Source organism: Podarcis muralis, chromosome 9 (assembly GCF_964188315.1).
Source record: "Podarcis muralis chromosome 9, rPodMur119.hap1.1, whole genome shotgun sequence".
In the NCBI taxonomy this organism is placed as follows: domain Eukaryota; kingdom Metazoa; phylum Chordata; class Lepidosauria; order Squamata; family Lacertidae; genus Podarcis; species Podarcis muralis.
The window spans coordinates 43,556,773-43,579,905 of NC_135663.1; the positions used below are offsets into that span (position 1 = coordinate 43,556,773).

The window sequence follows — 23,133 nt, forward strand, 5'->3', positions numbered from 1 at the left end:
TGCAAATTGGTCTACATTTTATGTACAGTATTGAGAACACAATGAAATGATAACTGGACTGATGTTAGTACAAGGACATACTGTATGATATTTGCACTGTGTAAATGCATTGTTCAAAATATTGCACAAGGCACAATTTAGTTTGAGATTTTTCAAGACACTGGAGAAAAGTTAAGTATTTTAATCTCATAGGCATTTATTCTTGGCAAATTTATAATAATATATAAAGTTCATCATCATTACTGGTACAAAGTCTGTCCGTTACTTATACTAAATTCCTTGGTCACTGCATGGATAATAACAAGAACAAGAACGAATGCCTGACCTGGACCCTTGGTGATTATTGAATTGACAGGCACAATCATTATATAGAAATTTTAACAGCTGTAAGAAAACAGTGTCTTTCCATTTGCTTCAATAAATTTATGTCAACACAGATCCCACAACCCAACTCTGTAACTATATATACTGAACACCAGAAAGCCTTCTAATATAATATAGTTATCTACAAGACTGTACAATACATTGTTACCCTGCATTCCAAAGCTCTGCAAGAGCCCAACCGAGCTCTGAGTTTTGTGTGAGGTGGTGATGGCCCAATCACTTCAGTGTTGGGGAAGGGTGATGCTACAGGTGGACACGCCAACCTGCTGCGTAAGACATTTTGCGTTGAGGAGGCCTAAAAAGATGTCAGTTATGGGAAATCAATGCAGAACAGTTGGAATCTAACTAAAGTAGCCTAATATGTTTAAAGTTATGTAACAGCATTGCCTTTTATTATGAGGATGTGACTTCAAAAAAGGGTTATATAAGGATATAACGAGGGGGGGCAACCCTCATTGTCAGTTAGCCCAGTAAAGGGCTCTCATTGACAAACAAACTGCGAGGAAAATATCAGTTTATTTCTTAAGGAGCTACTGGAATAAAATACTATATGTGTTTGTTTGTTTGTTTGTTTGTTTTCTTTACATGGCCACAAATAAAAGGTCTAGTTAGTTGGTGGTGGTGAGGTTTTATGGTGACTGCTCTGCCATATCCACAGCCCCACCAGCTTATTTCATGGTGGTTGCTCTGCCATGTCAAAAACCCTGCCAGGGTCAGCTTTCCACCACCATTTGGTTTGGTTTGGTTGTTCATTCCCTTCAACTGATATCAGTGAGGGGGGTGGGAATCACTATGCCAGCTTCAGGGCTGATATAGTTCTTTGCCCTTTTCAGGGGCATGTCAGCAAAATGAGGGGACCTTGGATCTTGTGTCTCTAAGCCAGGTGTCCCAAAACCCGGCCCTCCAGCTGTTTGGGGCCTAGCTAACAGGACCAGTGGTCAGGGATGATGGGAATTGTTTTGTAGTCCCAAAACAGCTGTAGGGCCGCCGAGTTTGGGGATGCCTGCTCTAAGCCCTCCCCCCAAAAATATTACCCACATTCTACCTGCCCTCTTTCACGCTTAACACCAGTGGGTATCTGTGCCCACAGATCTTAGCATCTTCTCGGGTAAGGTACATCACCACAGAAAAGCACTTGCACCACTTCAAATGGTCCCTCAGCAGGCCTTTGGCCAGCTTTAGGATTGCTTTGTTCGTATTTTAAAAGCAGAGGATCAACAGCAGTTGTATAGGGAGGGTGGGAAAGCCATCGAAAGCCAAAAGAAAAAAGAGTAGATATGATTCCCAACGTGTGACAAGGAAACCCCTTCATCAAGGTGTCGTTGGTTTAAAAAAAAGAAATGCTTCTGAAGAATGACAGGTTGATGGGGGATGGTTTTCCAGAGCAGCACACCTAAGTATTCCATTTCCTCTTTTTATTTTATGGGGTGCTGGCTACCTTGTGGCTACAGCCCTGAACATTTTCCCAGTTTTATGTGAATGAGACAATCCTGGCTCGTGTAGATTGATATGGCGTACCACAGCTGCCAGACAACGAAGAGCCTCAAATAATCAAGTTAGTTTTCAGTCAGAAATCACAGTGGATGCAGTCGCTGCCACTACCTTTCAAGAGGGTTAAACCATGAAAATCTGGTCACAGACTATAAGCATAATTATGCTACCGAATTAGGCTAATGACTATGAATGGTATCAAGTCACTGGGACATATTTTATGTAATAACCTGAGATGCTTAGAAACAATAACAGTGGCTAATACTGCCTATTAGGTCGCGAGTCAGCCTGCATACTGAGTTAATCAAATGTGGCGCCTCAGAATTAGGACTTAAGTCCTAATTTACAATCTCAGTGTGCTTTGGTCCTGTGTACATTTGTGTAAATTGAGCTGCCCTTGGGATACAACCAGATGTGGCATTAGGAGACCTGGGACCAGAACTCCTGCTCTGTTTTTTTGTTTTAAAGAAAAGGACTTTAATGGTAGCTGTGGGGTCAGGAGACTCTAATCAGGGCTGTGGGACTGGGCTCAGGAGTGATAAACCTTGCTCCCTGCCTCATTTTCCCAGTTAAACACCCACACAGACATTTAAGCTGCTAGTTACCCAGCGGGACAAAATATACGGGTACAGGTAGTTTCTATACAAAACTCAGTCAAATATATTTGTGGATACTGCTGTCAAAGTTACTGTGTGTATGAGCTGCACAATTTTAAGACCCAGTGACTTACAAGAGAAGGTGTTAAGCATGTAACCAAATATCACCAGTATAGATATTAAAATAATAGTTAGGATTACACATCACACCCCATGGATGCTAATGGGTGTGATGTGTAATCCTAACAATCCTTACCTTAGCCAGGGTGATTTACTCCCTTGCATGTGTGCTTAACACTGGGGCCTTAAAGTGCTAATCCTAGGTTGGACAGGGTCCACAACTGACTATTTAGTTCCGTCAATCCTGTTAATTTTTCATTTTGAATTACACACACCTTTAAATAACTCAGATGCAGTTAGCAATTCGTGTAACTTTAAGTATAATCTGCAGGTTTTGGAGTAATACTTCAATGGCAGTCTGTTGCTTCTGACACAGGAAGGTATTTTCTAAAACTAAGGCTGAAATCCTTGCTTCTGAGTTAACACATGGTTAGGATTCTGCTGCAAAACAGCTGCTCAAAGCAGAATGGCCTGATTCTGTTTAGAAGTGGGTTTATGCTAAAGGCTTGAGTCTTATGTGGGGGAGGGGTCCATGGTAATCTACCCCATTTACTACCATTCCTCTGAAAACATTTATTTCCCCCATTCCTATAGTAATGATATTTGGGCAGAGGGGGTTTCATTTTTTTCTAATTGCTTAGTGTGGGGAACAGATACATAGGAATATAGATAGCTATCAAGCTGAGACAGCTGGCCCATCTGTCTAAGTATTTTCAATACTAACTGGCAGAGGATTTCCAAGATTTCAGGCAGAGGTATTCCTACTTGGAAATGGCACAGATTGATACCTGGGACCTTCTACAATGCAAAATATATTTTCTACCACTGAGCTACAGTCTTTCCAGGTATACCTGCAAGTATTCTTTGAGCAGGGAGGATAAAATCTGGGAAAAGAAGGGGTAACACCTTACCTCCCCCCAGGAAATAGTATGCATTCCCAATTAAAATATACTCTTTTAAATAAATACAGTTAACAAATCTAAAGACAGGAATGTATCAATGCACAAAGAAAAAGAGTCAAAAACTTTCTTTTGATGAGAGCTTCAAGCAGAAATAGACCCAACTTTCATTATATATTAGGGATTAGATAGATTTGCTCTGGTTTTTACAAGCAGCAAAAAGGGGGTAGGGACCAGCAGCAGTTGAACCACAGATATGAAAGTGACAGTTTAAAGTTCCTCAGTAAGGGAGAGGGGAAGATATTGACTTCTTTAAAGCATTGTGCTTGATCCCTGAAACTATATAATCTGTAGCGGGAGCTTTGGGAGCTATAGTCTTTCATCGTCACTGTCACTAATTTTCTTAAATGCAATGGGGCTCGCCTGCTTCAAAGAGGTCTTTGAAATGTCTGTATGCATGGTGGACATGGCTATCGTCTCGTAGTCGTCATCCCTAGGGTGGAAATCGCAGAAGCGAAAGAAAACCTGCAAATCCCTCTGGAAGTTCTTGTTGAGGAACCCATAAAAAATGGGGTTCACGCAGGTAGAGATCATAGCCGTGAGGTGACAGATCAGGAACAGCAAATTGTGGCTGCAAGAAGCAACAGGTAGAATTTCATGGTTCCAGTCAAAGACTGTGTTAAAAACGGTCAGAGGGAGCCAGCACACCGCGAAGGCCACCACAATCGAGATGAGCATGATGTTGATCCTTTTCGTTTCAGTGGATCGGTATTTATTGTCTCTCATCTTATCCATCATGTTGCTCCTCCTTTTTAAGCGCATGTATATCTGTGGGAAAACAAAAATTCAAGAACAACTCTGTAACCTAAAACTGTGGATCCTACAGGCATTTCTTTGGAGGAAACAAAGAACGGGTAAGACACATCACGAAAACAAGATTCTCTCTTACCTTTAAGTAGCAAATAAATATAAAGCAAAGGGGTCCCAAGTACTGTATCACCAAGAGAGCTGTGGTATACGAGAGCCTGATTGTCTCCAGTGGAAAGGAATCCAAGCACACGTACTTCCCTTTGTATTCCTCTATCGTTAGATTGGTGAAAGGTTCGTCGGTCAGTATGTGATACACCAGGAAAGGCAAAGATGAAGCCACCGCTATAGTCCAGATGGCAGCAATCCCTATGTAGGCATGTCTGTTGTTTGGCCTCCAGCCACGAGGGTTGATAATCAGCTGGTGGCGCTCAATAGCAATGAGGACCAAAGAGAAAACCGAGACTGTGATGGAGACACACTGCACAAAAGGGTTCAGCTTGCACATGGCCTCGCCAAAGACCCAGTGGTCCATTAAGGTGTAGACAAAGGTGAAGGGAAGACACATGATGGTGATGAGGAGGTCCGAAAAGGAAAGGTTGACAATGAGGATGTTGGTCACATTGCGCATCTCCTTTTGTTTTAAGATGATGATGATCAAGGCCAGGTTCCCAGAGATGCCCAGAAGGATGACAGCCCCGTAAGCCAGAGCCAAGGTGAACACCATCGCCAAAGGCACACGACAGTCTTCATCCTCAAAGTGCACGAGTCCAGAAGCCTCCTTTGAGACATTCTGAATGGAATAGTTTCCTGCCGAGGAAAGAAGTGATGAATTCATGTTGGGTTTCCCCACACGCACACAACAATCTGGGCCCACGCTGAGCAGTGGTCTGAAACGGCAATCGGTTTCTCAGAAGCACATTCAAGGTGTGAATGTTGTTCTCCTTACACAAAGAACAGGCTCCCAGCAGAAGCTGCCACAGAAATGTTCATGCCATCAATAATGCACAACCTGCAAAGGCAAAAAGAATGTACACGGATTTATTTTTCTTGGGTTTTCAGAAATGGAGGGAGGTGTTTTGTACTTTATTGGAAACCCAGGGACCTTCTTAATCACAGCTGGAATATTTATTCCCCCTCACTGCCAGGAATAGGCTATTGTTTTCTATTATGGAGTGGCTGTTTAAACCTGAATTTTCACTGCTGAGCTAATATTCAGAAGAGACTGTAGGGTTATCAGTTGCGTGTCAAGGCCCCAAGCCAGCTCCCCATAAGAAATAAATTCACACTAACACAGAATTTTGGTTTAAGTTTAATGGGCAAAATTTAGGCCACAACTTTACTGATTACGGTAAATGTATTGGCTTAGGCATTGGCAATAGACTATATCTGACTCCTGCCCAACTTGCAGGGAGTCATGAAAGGGTAAACCACCGAAAGAGGTAGCCACATTGGGGGAACCCGCCTGTAGCTCTCCTCCATGTTCCCAGAGGCCTGGCATGGCCCTAGCCCCTCAAGTGGACTTCGGACAAGATCCAGGCCCCGGATTCCTTTAACGGAATACCCTTGGACATGGAGGGGCAGGCGATGGCTGACCTGCCCTCCCCCCCACATCAATAAGCCAATGCCTAACCGCCAAACCTTACAAAGTTGTGATGATTGCTAAGAGGTAGGCGAAAACCAAGTGGCCAATGCCAGTCTGCCAAATGGAAAAATTCCTACCTGGCCCCCGTCCCAAGACAGGTGACCAACCAAAGTCCAAAGCAAGACCAGAGCACACCTAAAATAAAAGGGCGGGTGGATGGGTATTTGGCAGCTCAAAGCAGGTGCGCAGCACACGATGCGCTGCCGCTCATATACCACCCCCCACACACAATCACCTCTCTCAAAGTGATTGGCCAAGGAGGCCTGGGATGATTGTGGTGCCACCCTAGCGTGGAAGGCATCACTCCACCCACGCTGGGGGGTGGGGTGGAGCTGTGTTGAGGGCCTGCCCACAACTAGGATCATTTTTTAAGATGATCCAACTTCTCATTCCCTACAGCAGGCGTGGCTAACCTATGGTGCCTCCATTGGAGTACAGCTCTTATCATCCCTAACCATTGGCCATGCTGGTGGGCACTAGAATCCTACAACAACTTAACCCACAAGCGAGCCTCCCCTGCCCTGCACAAAGACAATATTAATTAGACCTACATCTTCATACCCAGAGAAAGGATTCACATCTTCCTCTTTGCATAAAGCTTAATTGCAATGCATTGCACCCAAAGACAATAAGCAATATCAGGTTAACTCACAGGCATCTGGCTGAAAGTCATTCCTGGGGTGTGTGTTCCCAAGGACTTTGAGACAATAACCACGGGAGATCTACACATGCTGCTAGTTTTAGTGCCCAATGTTAAGCATGTTTACCCAGAAGCAGTGCTGGATTAACACACAAGCTAAGTAAGCTGCAGTTTAGCACCTCCTAGATACTAATTTTCAACTCTTACATAAATTATTTCAAAATCAAAGGGAGCAGGGTGAAGAAATTCTGAAACCAGACATTATTGTTCTGTTGTGTATATACTTAATAACTGTGCAATTATTGGTCATATCACATACAGAAATAACCACAATTAATATCAAAATTTCATTCGGCCAGGTGTCCATAAGCCGTCAAAGAGCACTGGTGGCAGACCATACCAGGCTTGACTGGAGAAAATATTTGACCTAATCATAAATTAGTCTCATGTCAATTTCAAAGGTTCTTTTTTTAAAAAATCATGGAAGTGATTTAATTTTGATGTCATGTGTAGAACACACCTAGTGCATGTTGTGTTGTTTCTTCCAGTGAATAAGTGTTATAAGTGCTCTTGCGTTGCTGGAACACAAAGTCTTCAAATATGCTAACTAAGAAATCATAAGGCAGCTTCACTTAAAGTTATTCCACATGCAAATAGGCTTATTGCAAAAATATTTGTTTTAGTTAGATTGTTTCATTTTTGGCTGCCTCCTTGCCTATGTGGTGGAATATCTGCAAATATAGAAGCGTGTTGTTTCTATTTTCATTGTCCTTTCTGTTGAAATAATAAACATTTTTGAGTAATGCCCTGGGGCCTCTTAAACTTGACACAACCCTGCTCAGAAGTAAGTACTACTGAGCTGAAATGCAATTTTCTGCCAAGTAAGTGTGTCTAAGGTTACAACAGCGCAGCCTAATATAAGAGAGCCTCAACAGGAAATCTATCATTGTGCAAGCATAAACCCGCAGATGAGTTACGATTAAGAATGATGCCATGGTACGTTCATCTGCATTATTTTCTGACACTCAGTTCAAGGGTTTAAGCTGCCATAATTTGGAATTCAGACTGCACGGTCACATATAGGAGCTTTTCTATAGACCCAGAGCATACGAGATTCCAGCAGCAAACACAGTTTAATGATCAAACCGAGTACTTCTTGAGTACTAACAAAACAACACATAACACATTTGTAGTAACGTAGACATGTTCAGAAAGATCATTCCTTGGTCAAGTAAAAGAATGTGGCCTTGTGGGTACTTTGCCAGCCGCAAGAACCCTGGGAAAGGGAGCTGTGTATCTTTAACCCCAGACTTTTTGGCTCCTTGCCATGAGAGGTTTATGGGAGGAAAGGGGTCCTTGATTAATGAAAGGTTTGACACCTGGGCTGGTGGTGAGAATCTCTTCCTCCTTCCCGGAGGTTGTTTGTTTTCAAATTGCTGAGAATTGGGGATCTGGTTAATTTCCACAGGTGGGAGGAAGATTCTTTGATTAAGGGTTCAAACCTAAAACTGACCCAGCTGCAAGAGAGTGGGCTAATCCAATTAAGGCCCTGATTGGCCAAAAGTTACGACGCAGAGTCAGAATTGTGGATAAAAGATCAAGGGAATTGCTGACTCTTTGCTCTTTGCCAAGGCTCCCTGCCTTTGCTCTCTGCCATTGCGTTGCAACTTGCAAAGATGCCCGGCTGTAACTTTCATCGATAGCCGTCGTTACGTCCTTTTGAAATGGAAATCCTCAAACAGCTCCATTACGCAACAGCTTGAAAGGACTCTTACTATCTTATCTGTGTTTCTGTGTAGGTATGTAACAGCTAGTTATAATGTACAACGTTGTTATTTTTCTGTTTGTAAGACTTCTAAGATGTGCCTGTTGGTTTTCAACATGTTTGCAGTTATTCTTTTAAAATAAACTTTTATATTAGAGCCTGTTGGTATTTGTGCCTTTTCCGAGGGAATAGCTAAATCCAAGCCTTCCGCTTAGTTACGCTCTACCATGAGAATTTCTGTCTGCAAGTCTGTGGATTCAGCTTGTAGAAGGGGGGGAATTGCCAGGTTAAATTGGACACTCTCTTCTCCCTGATTGTGTCTTTGGGTTCCCCTGAACTAAAGGGAGTGGTGGCAGCCCTACCGGTGTGATTTCGGCCTGTGTTTGAGAAAAGTAAACCCCCCGCCAACCTACTCAAGAAACCTGGACTGGCCGGAAAGCAGAGTCGGGTGATGGAAGGGTAGCGTGGGCGAGGGGCGCCTTTACTACAACATTCTTGGCCAGTTCAAAGCACTTATTCATTCGGAAAGGTCACGGAGCAGAGAAACACCAAGCAATCATCAATCTCATTCACATTAGGAATAATATTGCAGGTCTCTGTGAGAAGCCCAGTCCTCAAAGAAATCAAATGGAGGGGGTCAGCTCACTGAAAAATGTTCAGCCACCAGTCAGGCTGAGAGCTCATGAAAGTTCTCTCAAAGGTGAAGACTCCTTGCCCTTCAATATCATCCTAATGCAGGATTAGCCAATGTGGTGCACTGCAGAGGTAGTCACAGACTACACTCCCATCACCTCTGACCATTCACCATCCCGGCTGGGGCTGATGGAAGTTGTAGTCCAATATGGGGTCACCACATTGCCTACCCTTGTCCTAATGTCACCAGAATTCAAAGACCATGACCAAGATGTATTCCTTGGTTCTTCAGTCATATTGCAAAAGCATGAAGTTTGACATGCGCTGCAGAGTTAAAATGACAAGCACCTAGAATTCTGTGTACAGATATAGGTTCAGATGATTGAAGTTAATTGCTAAGTATTTCATTCCAATAGATGTTTCCACAGGTTTGTTTTGTTTTTAAATTTGTTCCTGTTCTTTATATTGTAACGTACAGCAAATGTCAGTGGAGCAGCATGGTTCAGAATGCACATACAAAACTGAAAACATTTTACATTGACTCTAAGGAGAGGGGTTAAAATGACTTGTGACTGACCCAGCTGAACACAGGGCAGCAGATATATATGATGGTCCACTAGAGGTGTGGTAAACCTTATGGGTTTGCCTCCTTTCTGCCTGCCTGCCTGCCTGAGATCTCAAAGACAGAAGGGCACAATGCAATAAATAGATTGAGGACTGCATTTGGATTGGTGGGTCACTAGTTGTAAATGCCTGAGACATATAGATGATAGATAGATAGATAGATGATAGATAGATGATAGATAGATAGATAGATAGATGATAGATAGATGATAGATTAGATAGATTAGATAGATTAGATAGATAGATAGATAGATAGATGATAGATAGATAGATAATAGATAGATGATAGATAGATATTGATACAGAAGGGGGGCATGTCTTCTTCACCTTCTTCTTTGCTACAATATATCCATTTATTTCCAATTGTCAATGTCAAAAGGGACTAAAATATATAAAATTCATAGAAAATCAACGTGCCAATTTACTCAATTTCTCTAGGACTCCATGACACCTCCCCTGTCCTCCATAATCCCTCAAGCAAGGTGTCAAGACCCTAATCCTGTCAAATCACTCTGCCAAGCCTTTCCTCCGGGCAATGCCAGGTGGCAGACTATGCATACATGGACCATTGTCTTCTCATCACCGGTACTCAGGATGTGCTTATCTGCGCATATCTCCAGCTCTGCATATTCCCCCCTCCCTCCTCCATATGTTAATCCTGTGTAACCCAACCTCTTCTTAATGTATTCATGATGTAATCTGTGTAACCCAACTTCTTAATGTATTCATGATGTAACTGGGATGTATTTTGCACTATATTCTGGGACATGGAGGGAAGTTTCAAAAGTTCATGTCACCCCTTTCTCGCTGTTCAATCTCGCCTTGAACCTGTTGCGCAATAAACTTGGATCTTCTGCAGTTTGCTCCTGTCTCCGGCTGAGCTCATTTTCCTCCGCAGGGACCCGCGGACTTAGTCCGACGAGCTGGGTGGCAGAGCAGCCTCGCACCCAGATTTTACCATAACAGATATAGACAGATATAATGGAACTAGACTTTCAGTTCAAGGATCTAATTAGCTGTGATAAGCATCTGAGTGGCTGTCACAGGCACACACCCGCCCCCCAGATATCCTTGGAGCTTGCTGCCACCTTGTCAGGCCCCTATGCATTCTCCATCCACCTCACAAACCACCACAACACAAATCCTGTGCTTTGTATTCTCTCCCACCCCCACCCCAAACCAGCCTCCGTAAGCCACACAGAATCTGGACTGGGATCATAGCCTGAGGGGGAGGGGAGAGTTAACCCTTTCTTTCTGAACCATTTTCCTACCAAGCCCCCACCCCACCCCCACTACCTTTTAAAAAAACAACAACAACCCATACAGTGGTACCTCGGGTTAAGTACTTAATTCGTTCCGGAGGTCCATTCTTAACCTGAAACTGTTCTTAACCTGAAGCACCACTTTAGCTAATGGGGCCTCCTGCTGCTGCCGCGCGATTTCTGTTCTCATCCTGAAGCAAAGTTCTTAACCTGAAGCACTATATCTGGGTTAGTGGAGTCTGTAACCTGAAGCGTATGTAACCTGAAGCGTATGTAACCCAAGGTACCACTGTACTGTGTTTCTGAGCTGGATCATGCCCCACACACATTTAAAGTGGAGAATTCCAAGCACAGCTTGAGAGAGAGAGAGATATTTAACTTGTCATTGGGTTTGGCACTGATCTAGTCAGTGGTGACTGGTGCCCATTGGGACAGAAGGCAAGGAGACCAATAGGCAGAGCCTGATGATAATGATAGTTTTGTCCCCACCCTTCTCCCTTGTAGCTGAGTGCTACAAGGGGCAGGATTCTGACAGTCAGTGCTACCCCCTGGAGTGCTTCTAAGTAAGTAAGCATGCAGGTAGGTGGGGGCTGACTGAGGGCAGAGTGAGGCTGGTGCTGCGTTCACCCTAACGGGCCAACCTTCACCATATATATATTTTGTGTTGTGACCTACTCTGAACCTCTTCTTTTTCTTTACTTCCCTTTAAAGGTAAAGGTAAAGGTACCCCTGCCCGTACGGGCCAGTCTTGCCAGACTCTAGGGTTGTGTGCCCATCTCACTCAAGAGGCCGGGGGCCAGCGCTGTCCGGAGACACTTCCGGGTCACGTGGCCAGCGTGACATCGCTGCTCTGGCGAGCCAGAGCCGCACAAGGAAACGCCGTTTACCTTCCCGCTTGTAAGCGGTCCCTATTTATCTACTTGCACCCGGGGGTGCTTTCGAACTGCTAGGTTGGCAGGCGCTGGGACCGAACGACGGGAGTGCACCCCGCCACGGGGATTCGAACCGCCGACCTTTTGATCGGCAAGCCCTAGGTGCTGAGGCTTTTACCCACAGCGCCACCCGCGTCCCTATTTACTTCCCTTTACTCCCACTTTAAAAAAAAAATCATTTTGGCCATGCTCTTTTCAGCTAAAGGTAAAGGTAAAGGTACCCCTGCCCGAAGGCCAGTCGTGACCGACTCTAGGGTTGCGTGCTCATCTCGCTCTAGAGGCCGGGAGCCGGCGCTGTCCGAAGACACTTCCGGGTCACGTGGCCAGCGTGACGAAGCTGCGTCTGGCAAGCCAGCACCAGCGCCACACACGGAAACGCCGTTACTTTCCCGCTATAAAGCGGTCCCTATTTATCTACTTGCACTTAGGGGTGCTTTCGAACTGCTAGGTTGGCAGGAGCCGGGACCGAACGACGGGAGCTCACCCCACTGCGGGGATTCGAACCACCGACCTTACGATCGGCAAGTCCTAGGCACTGAGGTTTTACCCACAGCGCCACCCGCGTCCCCTCTTTTCAGCTACCAAGAGACAAACGCTCAGTGCATTGGAGCAGAGTTACTCCAACAGTTCTTGCAAGCAGTCTGCTTCCCTAGTTAATATTCCAGCTGGCCCCCGGAATAACAGTAGGGGGCCAAGCACAAATAAGCTATCCTGGTTGCTTTCATCTCTGGCAGAACTGCTGTCTAGCAGGGATAGGGCAGCCACTGAGGAGACAGGAACAAAACGAAAAGGATTCAAAATTAAAGAGGATTTGAGGAGGGAAAGAGCAAATCAATATTTATCCACGGAACTCAAATACACACACAACAGAGCAATCTCTTGCCATTTACGAAGAGGCAGGATAGAAAGACGGAATCAATGGAAACTTAAACCAGCAATTAATTGACCCACATTTGATGCAATCAATAGACAGCAAAGCCTTGTGGGGTATTTCCCCCCTCTTCTGAAACCTCTTCATGCAACTTAAGTTTCCCCTTAAATGGAAAGGCTTGAGCTGAAGGCTGAGTTTACCAAGGCAGCCCACAGCCTTGATCCATAAGAGCACCTACTTTTCATTGGCTTATATCACAGATGGGGAACCTTTAGCTTGTGGGCCAGAGGTGGCCCATGGGTCCCTCCAACCCGGCCCACAGCCTCTCCTCCTCAGCCCCTTGCCTGTGCTTAAAAGGGGAGCTGGTGCTAACAGAAACCTGACTGCTGTCCAATGGGGTGAGAAGCGAATACAGTGGTACCTCGGGTTACATATGCTTCAGGTTACATACGCTTCAGGTTACAGACTCCGCTAACCCAGAAATAGTACCTCGGGTTAAGAACTTTGCTTCAGGATGAGAACAGAAATCGTGCTCTGGCGGCACGTCAGCAGCAGGAGGCCCCATTAGCTAAAGTGGTGCTTCAGGTTAAGAACAGTTTCAGGTTATGTACGGACCTCTGAAACAAATTAAGTACTTAACCCAAGGTACCACTGTACAGCTGGAAAGTAAGAAGGGAATAAAATAATACATTCCGGCCATACTAGAAGAGTCAGAGGTACACACACACACACACACACACTTCTATTCAGGCACTATCAACTTTCAAGGAAGGCACATTTCAGCCAAGCAAAAGTACTTGTGAGAGAACGGAGCAAAACTGGTGAGGATCTGAGGCTTAGAGAGGGAAGGGGAAAGTCCTGAGGATTAGATAGGGAGGCCTACATTCAGCCCCCAGGCCTGACCTTCCCCACCAGCTTAAGCCCAAACCAGCTTCAACAGTCTTTGGAGCTTGCTGGCTGCCCTGTTACCTGCCTCCGAGTTCTGATAAACAAACTAGCTTCATTTCTCGTGGTCAGCAAATGCAACATAGATGACGAACATGAAAGCTACAATAGTGGAAGTGTGGTAGAAGAAGGCAGGGCATTTCAACCAGGGAGGTTATCATTCCCCAGCATCCACTGCATGCCCTCCAACATTTCTCTGTTGAAAATAGAGACGTCTCATTCCATAATGATAATTTTACTATTTATACCCCACACATCTAAATGGGTTGCCCCAGCCACTCTGAGCAGCTTCCAACATATATAAAAACCTAATAAAACATTAAACATTTTTTAAAAAAACCTTCCCTATACAGTGGTACCTCAGGTTAAGTACTTAATTCGTTCTGGAGATCAGTTCTTAACCTGAAACTGTTCTTAACCTGAAGCACCACTTTAGCTAATGGGGCCTCCTGCTGCTGCCGCGCCACCAGAGCACAATTTCTGTTCTTATCCTGAAGCAAAGTTCTTAACCTGAAGCACTATTTCTGGGTTAGCGGAGTCTGTAACCTGAAGCGTATGTAACCTGAAGCGTATGTAACCCGAGGTACCACTGTACAGGATTGCCTTCAGACAGCATGCGGGTCAAATAACTCCATACTGTCCAACATTTCTCCAATAAAAATAGGGACATCCTAAAGAAAAGTGGGACATTCAGGGATCAAATCAGAAACCAGGATGGTTTCTGTAAATCCGGGACTGTCTCTGGAAAATAGGGACACTTGAAGAGTCTGCCACTGTGGTGTGTCTGTTTTTTTTAACAGGAAGCCTAACACAGGAGGTAAGATGAACCAAGCGCCCAAGCAAGGTTTCGATAACAGGACTTAGACTTGGACTAGAAAGCAGAGTCTCTCAGCATGGAGAAAAGGTGAGCTTCTCCATTTAAAAGAAGACCTAACCTGGGGGGCGGGGGGGGGACTGTAAAGACCTGATGAAGAGAGCACAGCAGAGGTTATATTTTCTGAGAATCCTCCGGAAAAATAATCTCTCAAAGGACCTGTCGATGGCATTCTACCATTGTACTCTTGAGAGTGTATTAACTTATGGTCTCTGTGTGTGGTTTGGGAGCTGCACAGTCAGGGGAAAAAACAATGCTGTCCAGGGTTGTAAAGACTGCAGAGAGAATAATTGGGTGCACTCTTCCCACCTTGGATCAAATCTATGCTCCAAGTGCCATAAGAACATAGCTGTCAACATTTCCCTTTTTTTAAGGGAAATTCTCTTATTCCGAATAGGATTCCTCGCAAGAAAAGGGGAAAGTTGACAGCTATGCATAAGAAAGCTGCAGAGATAGTGCAGGACAGTACGCACCTCCTTGATCTCTTTCAGCTTCTGCCTTCTGGAAGAAGGTACAGGGTTATAAAGACGAGGACTAGCTGACTGAGAAACAGTTTTTATCCAAATGCGATTTTGGTTTTAAACACAGTGTAAGGTAGGCTCTGTGGGAGTATATTGTATTTAATTATGGGGTATCAGAGTTTTTAGGGGCTTAATCAGGCTGGGATAGCAGGCTTGTTGGTTTTTGAATGACTGATGTAGATTTTTTCAATTTTGTTGTTCTGTATGGGACAATGACAATAAAGATTATCATATCATATCATATAAAAGGCATGTCATCTATGCATCTAGAGCTTAGAGGAAGAGCCTTTTTTTTTTTTTTTTTTACTGAAGAGAGTATTGGTAGGGGAGATTCATAAGGACCAAACTGGCTTTCTTCCAGGGAGACATATGTCAGATAATGTGAGGAACATTATAGACATTTTGGAACTGTTAGAAGTGCACATTAATAGGAAAGCAGTTTTAATTTTTGTGGACGCGGAGAAAGCCTTTGATAACATTTGCTGGAGCTTTATGAAGAAGAATCTCCAAGGGATGGGGGTAGGCCAAGGTTTTGAAAACGGTATAGGTGCAATATATTCTAAACAAAAAGCAAAGTTAATTGTAAACAATGTGGTAACGGAAGAAATATCCATAGAAAAAGGTACACGACAGGGATGCCCAATATCCCCTTTGCTCTTTATGTCAGTTCTGGAGGTTTTGTTAAACATGATTAGAAGGGACCAGTCGGTTAAAGGAGTTCAGGTCGGAGTCAGACACTACAAACTAAGAGCATTTGCAGATGACTTAGTATTGACCTTGCAACAGCCAGACACTAGTACTAAGAGAGTACTAGAACTAATTGAGATATTTGGTCAAGTAGCAGGATTTAAATTGAACAAACAGAAAACGAAAGTGTTGGAAAAAAATTTAACAAGGGAGGAAAGAGAGAGATTCCAGACTGAAACAGGTTTGGAAATAACGAAAAAAGTGAAATACCTGGGGGTAAACTTAACATCTAAGAATGTGAACTTGTTTAAAGACAATTATGAAAAATGTTGGTCAGAAGTAAAGAAAGACCTAGAAATATGGTCAAGGTTGAGACTTTCCTTGTTAGGCCGAATTGCCACTATTAAGATGAATGTATTGCCTAGAATGTTATTTTTATTTCAGACATTGCAGATTTTGGACAAGATGGATTGTTTCAAGAGGTGGCAGAAAGACATATCAAAATTTGTCTGGCAGGGCAAAAAGCCCAGAATAAAATTTAAGATTTTAACTGATGCAAAAGATAGAGGGGGGTTTGCCCTGCCGGACTTAATATTATGAATCGGCAGCTTTCTGCTGGTTAAAACACTGGCTACTTCTTGAGAATACAGACATTTTGGATTTGGAGGGGTATGATAATAGTTTTGGTTGGCATGCATACTTATGGTATGACAAGGTAAAGGTACATAAAGGGTTTAAAAACCATATTGTTAGAAAAGCATTATACAATGTTTGGATCCGATATAAAGATTTGTTGGAAAGTAAAACTCCCAGGTGGTTGTCACCAATGGAAGCTAAGGAGGTGAAAAAACTTAACATGGACTCTAAATGGCCAAAATACTCTGAAATTTTAGAACATGACGGTGAAAAGGTTAAACTTCAGAGTTATGAGAAATTAAAGTCCAAAGTTCGAGATTGGCTGCATTACCATCAGATAAATGAGACATTCAAACAGGACAGGAAAATAGGTTTTCAGAAGGAGAGGTCAAAACTAGAAATAGAATTGTTAGAACCCAATACTAAAAACCTGTCAAGAATGTATAATTTGCTGTTGAAATGGAACACACAGGATGAAACGGTGAAATCAGCTATGATTAAATGGGCACAAGATATCGGTCATGACATTATGTTTGCAGACTGGGAACAGTTATGGACCACCGGTGTTAAATTTACGGCATGCAATGCCTTAAAAGAAAACATAATGAAAATGATCTACAGGTGGTACATGACTCCAGTCAAGCTTGCAAAGATCTACCATTTGCCCAACAATAAATGTTGGAAATGTAATGAGACTGAAGGTACTTTTTACCACCTTTGGTGGACCTGCCCGAGGATTAAAGCCTTTTGGGAAATGATCTATAATGAAATTAAGAAAGTCCTTAAGTGGACCTTTCCTAAGAAACCTGAGGCTTTTCTCCTGGGCATGGTTGGCCAATTGGTGTCAAAGAAGGACAGGACCTTTTTTATGTACGCTACCACAGCAGCAAGAATTCTTCTGGCAAAGCATTGGAAGACGCAAGAACTACCTACTCTGGAAGAATGGCAGACAAAGGTGACTGACTTTATGGGACTGGCGGAGATGACTGGCAGAATCCGCGACCAGGGGAAAGAGACAGTGGAAGAGGATTGGAAGAAATTTAAAATGTATCTTAAAAACTGTTGTAAAATTGAGGAGTGTTAAGATGTCAAGGGATAAGAAGCAGAGAATTACAGCTGTAACTAACAAATTAAAGAAAACTTAATGGAGGGGAATTAAATAGATAAACTGACCAAAGGATTGCTAAAAAATTGTAAAACAAGGATGCAGCGAAAGGGAGGTATGGGGAAGTCGGGTGAAAGAAGGTGCATGAAATTAAGAGTATGAAATTATATATGTTTAAATGTTTTGTATTTTTCTGTTTTGTGTTGTGTTTGTTTTTTATTATATGTTTGAAAAATGAATAAAAATTATTATAAAAAAAAAATAGAGCTTAGAGGAAGAGCTTCCAGGCTAGATGGTGGAGTTGCATTCATGCGCCAACATCTCTCATTTTAGAAACATGTGGTGTGATCCTAAACATGTTTAATCAGAAACAGGGCTGCGAGTTTAGCAAATTTTATCAGCATGATGAATCCATTAAAATATATTGGTCAGCTAAAAAGGTTCCCCTAATTTACTGACCAGCAGGTTTAAATAATAATAATAATAATTTTGATGTTGTTGTTGTTAATTTATTTAATTTGTTATTCACCTAATGGCCTCTCTGCAATTTACAGTCAGGTTTTAAAACATGCATTTGTAAAAACAAAAGTCACCAAAAGTTAAACAATTGATCAGAACATAAAATGAACACCAGATTCCAAATGGGATGGGGGCTTTATCAGCAACCTAGACTGGCAGCAATAGAAATCTTGGCTTAGCTGGGTCATATTCTCGAAGCTACCAGCATGAGTTTGACCAAACTGTGGGAGGCAGTGGAAGACAGGAGTGCCTGGCATGCTCTGGTCCATGGGGTCACGACGAGTCGGACACGACTAAACAACAACAACATTCCATCAAATGCCTAGGTGGAGAGAAAAGTCTTAATCTGGTGCCAAAAATATGTCAATGTCAGTTCTAGGACAGCGTGTCACAGTCTGGAGATCTGGGGATGTCAGGGAGGAACAAAGGACAAGTCCCTCTCTACTGCTGCCACCCTCCAAAGCTTTCTCAGACAGGGCAAACAGAGAAGGGGCTCAGAGGACACTCATATGATTCAGGTAGAGTTTTCTTAACAACAACAACAATTTGCACAACAAAATTGATAAAATGGATGACAGAATTTACTAATAAAACAGCAGGTGACAAGCACCATCTTAGACAGGGAAGGGGAATCTGTGTTCCTGCAGATTTTCGTGGATTCTGGCTCCAACACCCATCCCTGAACATTGGACATGCTGGCTGAGACGGATTAGAGTTGTCATCTAGCAATATCTGAGGAGCCAGTGGCCCAATGCTCAGGGATGGGTGTTGGAGCCGGAATCCACGAAAATCTGCAGGAACACAGGTTCCCCTTCCCTGTCTAAGATGGCGCTTGTCATCTGCTGTTTTTATTAGCAAATTAGTATATTAGTAAATATGAAGCATCTATATATTAGAAGAGGTATTCCCTTCTGTGTGACAGAGAAGAGGGAATGCCTCTTCTCAATGATGCTTGCTACAACAATACATGTATCACCATCTAAAAATGAATAGGGCATATTATTCCCTTATTTTTTTATCTCCTTTATGCATATTGTATAATCAATCAATTAAAACTCATTTTGGGCTTTTTCCACATTTGCACATTATTTAGCTGCTAATACACTTCCCCTCTATTTGAACTCGATGAGGGCTGCCCACACCTGCACATATCTGAATTTGTATATAAGCTGCAGCTTCAGTTCTTCCTGTTCATGCCTGTAGCTGTTTTGTGCTTGTCCCTGCCTTCCAGTTTGTTGATACTATTATGCCAGTTAAGTACTGTGTGCAGGTAGCTGTGTGAGCCTTGTTTTTAATAAACGTTTCCCCACCCCACCCAAGAAGTGTGCAAAAGCAAATTCCTTCATTCCGTTTTCTGATTTTGTGCAAAAGAAAGAAAGGAAAACAGCCTTTGCGGAGCACACTGGAAATAGTTACAAGAACGGCCACAAAAGAAATGAAAGCAATGAAGAAGTACTGGGTATGGGAAGGGGAGGCGCAGAAAGCGGCAATCGCTCCAATCAACCAAAATCACAAAAACAAATAATAATATGTGATCCTGAGTGGAGTGGTTTGGAAAGGAATTTGTATTATTCCAGTATCAGGTGAGCCTGAATTTACAAGCAGAAGCATTAAGATGGGCATTGTTCAAGGGTAACATCATGTGGACAACACAAATTAAATGCGAATGCAAACAGCTGCAAACACACAGTAAACTGGTGTGGAAGAGCCCATGATTAAACAGTTAAGATTTCTTTAATTGGAAAACTATCCTCCTTCTAGGCCCCATGGAGTAAGTCACTTCCTAGCTAAGTGTGATTGGTTTTGCAGCCTTACATACTGTTACACACGACCCCAATCTCCACAGCAGTGCAAGATTCCAGGGAACCAAGAGCTTACACGGGACCTGTGTTTCCTTTGGAAATGAGGCAGAGCGGAGAATATAGTTCATTTACACATATATACAACCTGAGTCCAAGCTGGAGGGAGGCAGCATTGGATTTAAACAGACACCTGCCATTTCTCTGCCTCTCTCTCCAGCCCACTGCTTACTAATTCTGTTGAATAACTCTAAAACACTTCACATCTCTCCCTGGCTTTTTCAACACAGGCAGAGGAGACGTCCCACTCACTTTGATCCTGTGTTGTGCTATATTACCCCCAGGCTGCCATCTCAAAGGGGATGCGTCTGACTTAATTAACACTTAATTAACCAAACCAATTCATCACAGATGGACAACCCTACAACAACAACAACTGCAGCTGAATGAAGAAACCAGGAAAAAACCACAAACTGAAGGACTGGTGATTCCCCCCTCCTTTCCCCCTCTCCCCCCCAAAACATAGATTTAGTTAATTTATGTTGATTCCCTTGGATTAGCATTGTCTAGCACACAGCCTAATCACAGGGGTTAGGCCTAATGCACACACAGAATCTGGCTATTTCCTGTTTCTAACACCCCCAAGCCTTTGTTAAATTCTAATGCTGCTGGTACCAGGAATTCAGGAAAAACTTATACCTTGGTATCAGGCTGCTTAGGTGCCACCCTAAACACACTAATAGTGCAACAACAACAACAAAGGTGCAATCCTATGCATGCCAGTCTCTTTTACTTCAGTGGGACTTGCTGTCAGATAAGAGGGAATGGAACTGCCTCTTTGGAATGCATTCCTGTACCACTTAACTGAGTCCAATTGAACCCAGTTGTTCCCAGTAGAACAGGATTGCACTGTTAAGTAAGGAAAGGCATGGTTAAGATCGTGCTGGTGTTTAATATTCACACCCTGCCTTCTTTCCCTCTATCAAAACTTTCCAAAGTTGATTGCCCTGAGCAGAGGCTGGACTGCCGGGCAAGAGCCTATTCCTGAAAGGGAATCTTGATTACCCTTTCTGACCCAGACACAGGCGAATCCTCACATCAGAATGCAGGGGTGCCAACTTGAATACAATATTGGGGGGCATAATCGATCACAAGACACACACATGCACACCATTTGAATGGCAATGTCAATCAATGGGGGTGGAGGGGCTCAAATATTTTATGAGGGGGAGACGGGACTTTGGCCCCTAGGAGTTGGCTCCTATGTCAAAACATAGCTCAAGAGGATCACAGTCACTTTCTGCTTCATTAAAAGGGCAAAAAGCAGGAGGTGTAGACAGAAAACTTACATGGACCCCAATATAGCCCGATCCAGAAACCAGTTAAGCCAAAGGACGTAGGATAGGGAGTCGAGGCATTTGCTTCTATGCATGGCAAACTCTTGGACTCAGTGAGACTTGATTCCAAATAAACACGCGCAACCCCACTCCCTACTCTTAGAAAAGATCTCTGTTGAAATCTTCTGAATACATTTATACTATTGTTGTTGGGAGAGGCCTATTATTATTAAGTTGTCTGCCTTCACATATTGAGGTTGAGATGTCAGGTTGCTAACGATGTACCCTTCCATGGCAATATGCTCATTGAACTCAATGGAGAAAAAATATACATAGGATGAGACTAGACATAGTCCAGTGAATCAGCCTGAACGTTCTGTGTGTGTGTTTGTGTGTTTTGAGGGGAGGCAGAGAATGCAAGACTTCCAATTTTCCTCTTCAGCCCTGAAGCTCCCACATTAAGACAACATCTCCCCCAACTCCCTCTCTCACCCCTTGCATGGCTCCTGAATCCTGAGAAGCTAAAACAGCACCCTTAGAGGAGGGAGGCGGGGGATAGGATCCACCTGTCTGTGTGTGGACGCAACCAAGGGAGGTTAAGGAAGTGGGACCTAAACCGGCTTCAATCCGATTCATCCTCACGACTGGTGTCTGTGGAGTGCAGCAGACGTCAGGCCGTCTTCCTCCAATTGTCTTCCATTGTTTGAGCCTCTCTGCTTTCAAAGCCCCCACTTAACATGGGGAGAACCCTCCACCAACGATGGACCCCCTCGTGGGAATTAAGGAGACGTGGCTAGTTCGTTTCATCTGCTCTAATTCCATCTGCGCTTACGTTTTTTCTGCGGAGGAGACCTGAGCCTCCTCTGCGTCTTGGTTCTGGGAAAACGGGGGTCATTTATTTGCCACGATGGCCTTCCTTTCTAATACAACATTACCCACAATGCTGTCCTCCCCGCCCCCCGGGTCTCCTGAAGACCTCGTGCGCTCCTGAGCCGACCGGCTGTAACTTGACACCCACCCCGTCCCATCCCACCGCGTCTCTCCAATCGGACCCTCCAGTCCGGATCTGCCCTAAACATTAACTACAGGCGACTCCCTGCAGCCAAAGCTGCTGCGCCTGCCGAAGATTCCTAAGGGTCAAGGTTCAGCGGGGTATTTACTGCCCCTTCCGTATGCTCTCTGGCTTGGAGAAGGATGGGGAACCTCCAAATGTCTCCAACGCCCATCACCCCTGACCACTGGGGATGCTGGCCGGCGAGGAGGGCAGGCGGAGCCCCACCGCATCTGAAGGGCTACACAGGCTTCCCACTGTTGTCCCTTTCGACGGAAAGAGCGGTCCCACTTCCCTTCAGCGGGTACCCGAACCCGAAAAGACTCCCACTTCAAGCAGAGGCTGGATGGCCATCTGTCATGGATGCTTTAGTTGAGATTCCTGCTTTGCAATGGGCTGGGGGACCCCAACCCCCCACAATTCCCCTCCTTTCCTCCCTGTATACCAGCTTCTTCCCCATCTTTACATTCCTCCTGGCTGGGAGAGCCAGGCGCGCGGATGAAAGGGGCCAGAGATCGCGCGCCTAGGTCCTTCTGCGAAGCGCTCCGCGCCTCTGCCTGCCCTTTCGCCCTTCGCCGTTGCTGGCAGATTCTCCCCAGTTTTTCGGCATCGGCTGGCTTGAAGACCTACAGAACAGCCCTCGGCTTCTTTCCATTCTCTTCCACAAAAATAAAATAAAAAGCGCCCCCTTCTCCCCTCCTTGTCTCGCTCTCACTCCCTCCCTCTCTCTCCGATCTTTTCGGAAGTTTTGGTGGCTTGAGATGCGCCCCTTACAAGATGCCCAACAGGCGCGTCCGACGGCGCTGCCTCGGATCGGCTCGATAACTACGCTCGAAGCGGTTCTCTTGCCATTACTGCGAAGCCCGGGTCTAGCACGTGTCAGACTGGGGAGATCGCTCGTTTCGCGGGCACGGTCATTCCGTCCAATGTGCAGATGGGAACAGGTAAACGCCTTTAGGGGGTGGGGAGAGATCCGCTGGCTTTTTTTAA

General features: G+C 44.2%; 1 protein-coding gene and 1 long non-coding RNA gene across 3 annotated transcripts in view; one reads left to right on the top strand and one right to left on the bottom strand.

Moving 5' to 3' along the window:
* The window catches only part of NPY1R (neuropeptide Y receptor Y1), a 23,566-nt gene continuing 433 nt past the window's right edge, over positions 1-23,133 (bottom strand). Inside the window, exons 2-3 of one of the 2 annotated variants that reach the window (XM_028743970.2) lie at positions 4,440-5,107; positions 1-4,318 (exon numbers count right to left, since the gene is read on the bottom strand). In XM_028743970.2, the coding sequence (XP_028599803.2) occupies positions 3,860-4,318; positions 4,440-5,107 (1,127 nt within the window). In that variant the 3' untranslated portion in view covers positions 1-3,859. Of the gene's footprint in view, positions 4,319-4,439; positions 5,310-23,133 lie in introns of both variants that reach the window. The other variant, XM_028743971.2, reaches the window with a different exon arrangement.
* LOC114604127 (uncharacterized) overlaps positions 22,194-23,133 on the top strand; it is a 12,135-nt gene continuing 11,195 nt past the window's right edge. The window contains exon 1 of the long non-coding RNA XR_003708221.2: positions 22,194-23,087. This is a non-coding gene — a long non-coding RNA (uncharacterized LOC114604127). The remainder of the gene's footprint in view (positions 23,088-23,133) is intronic.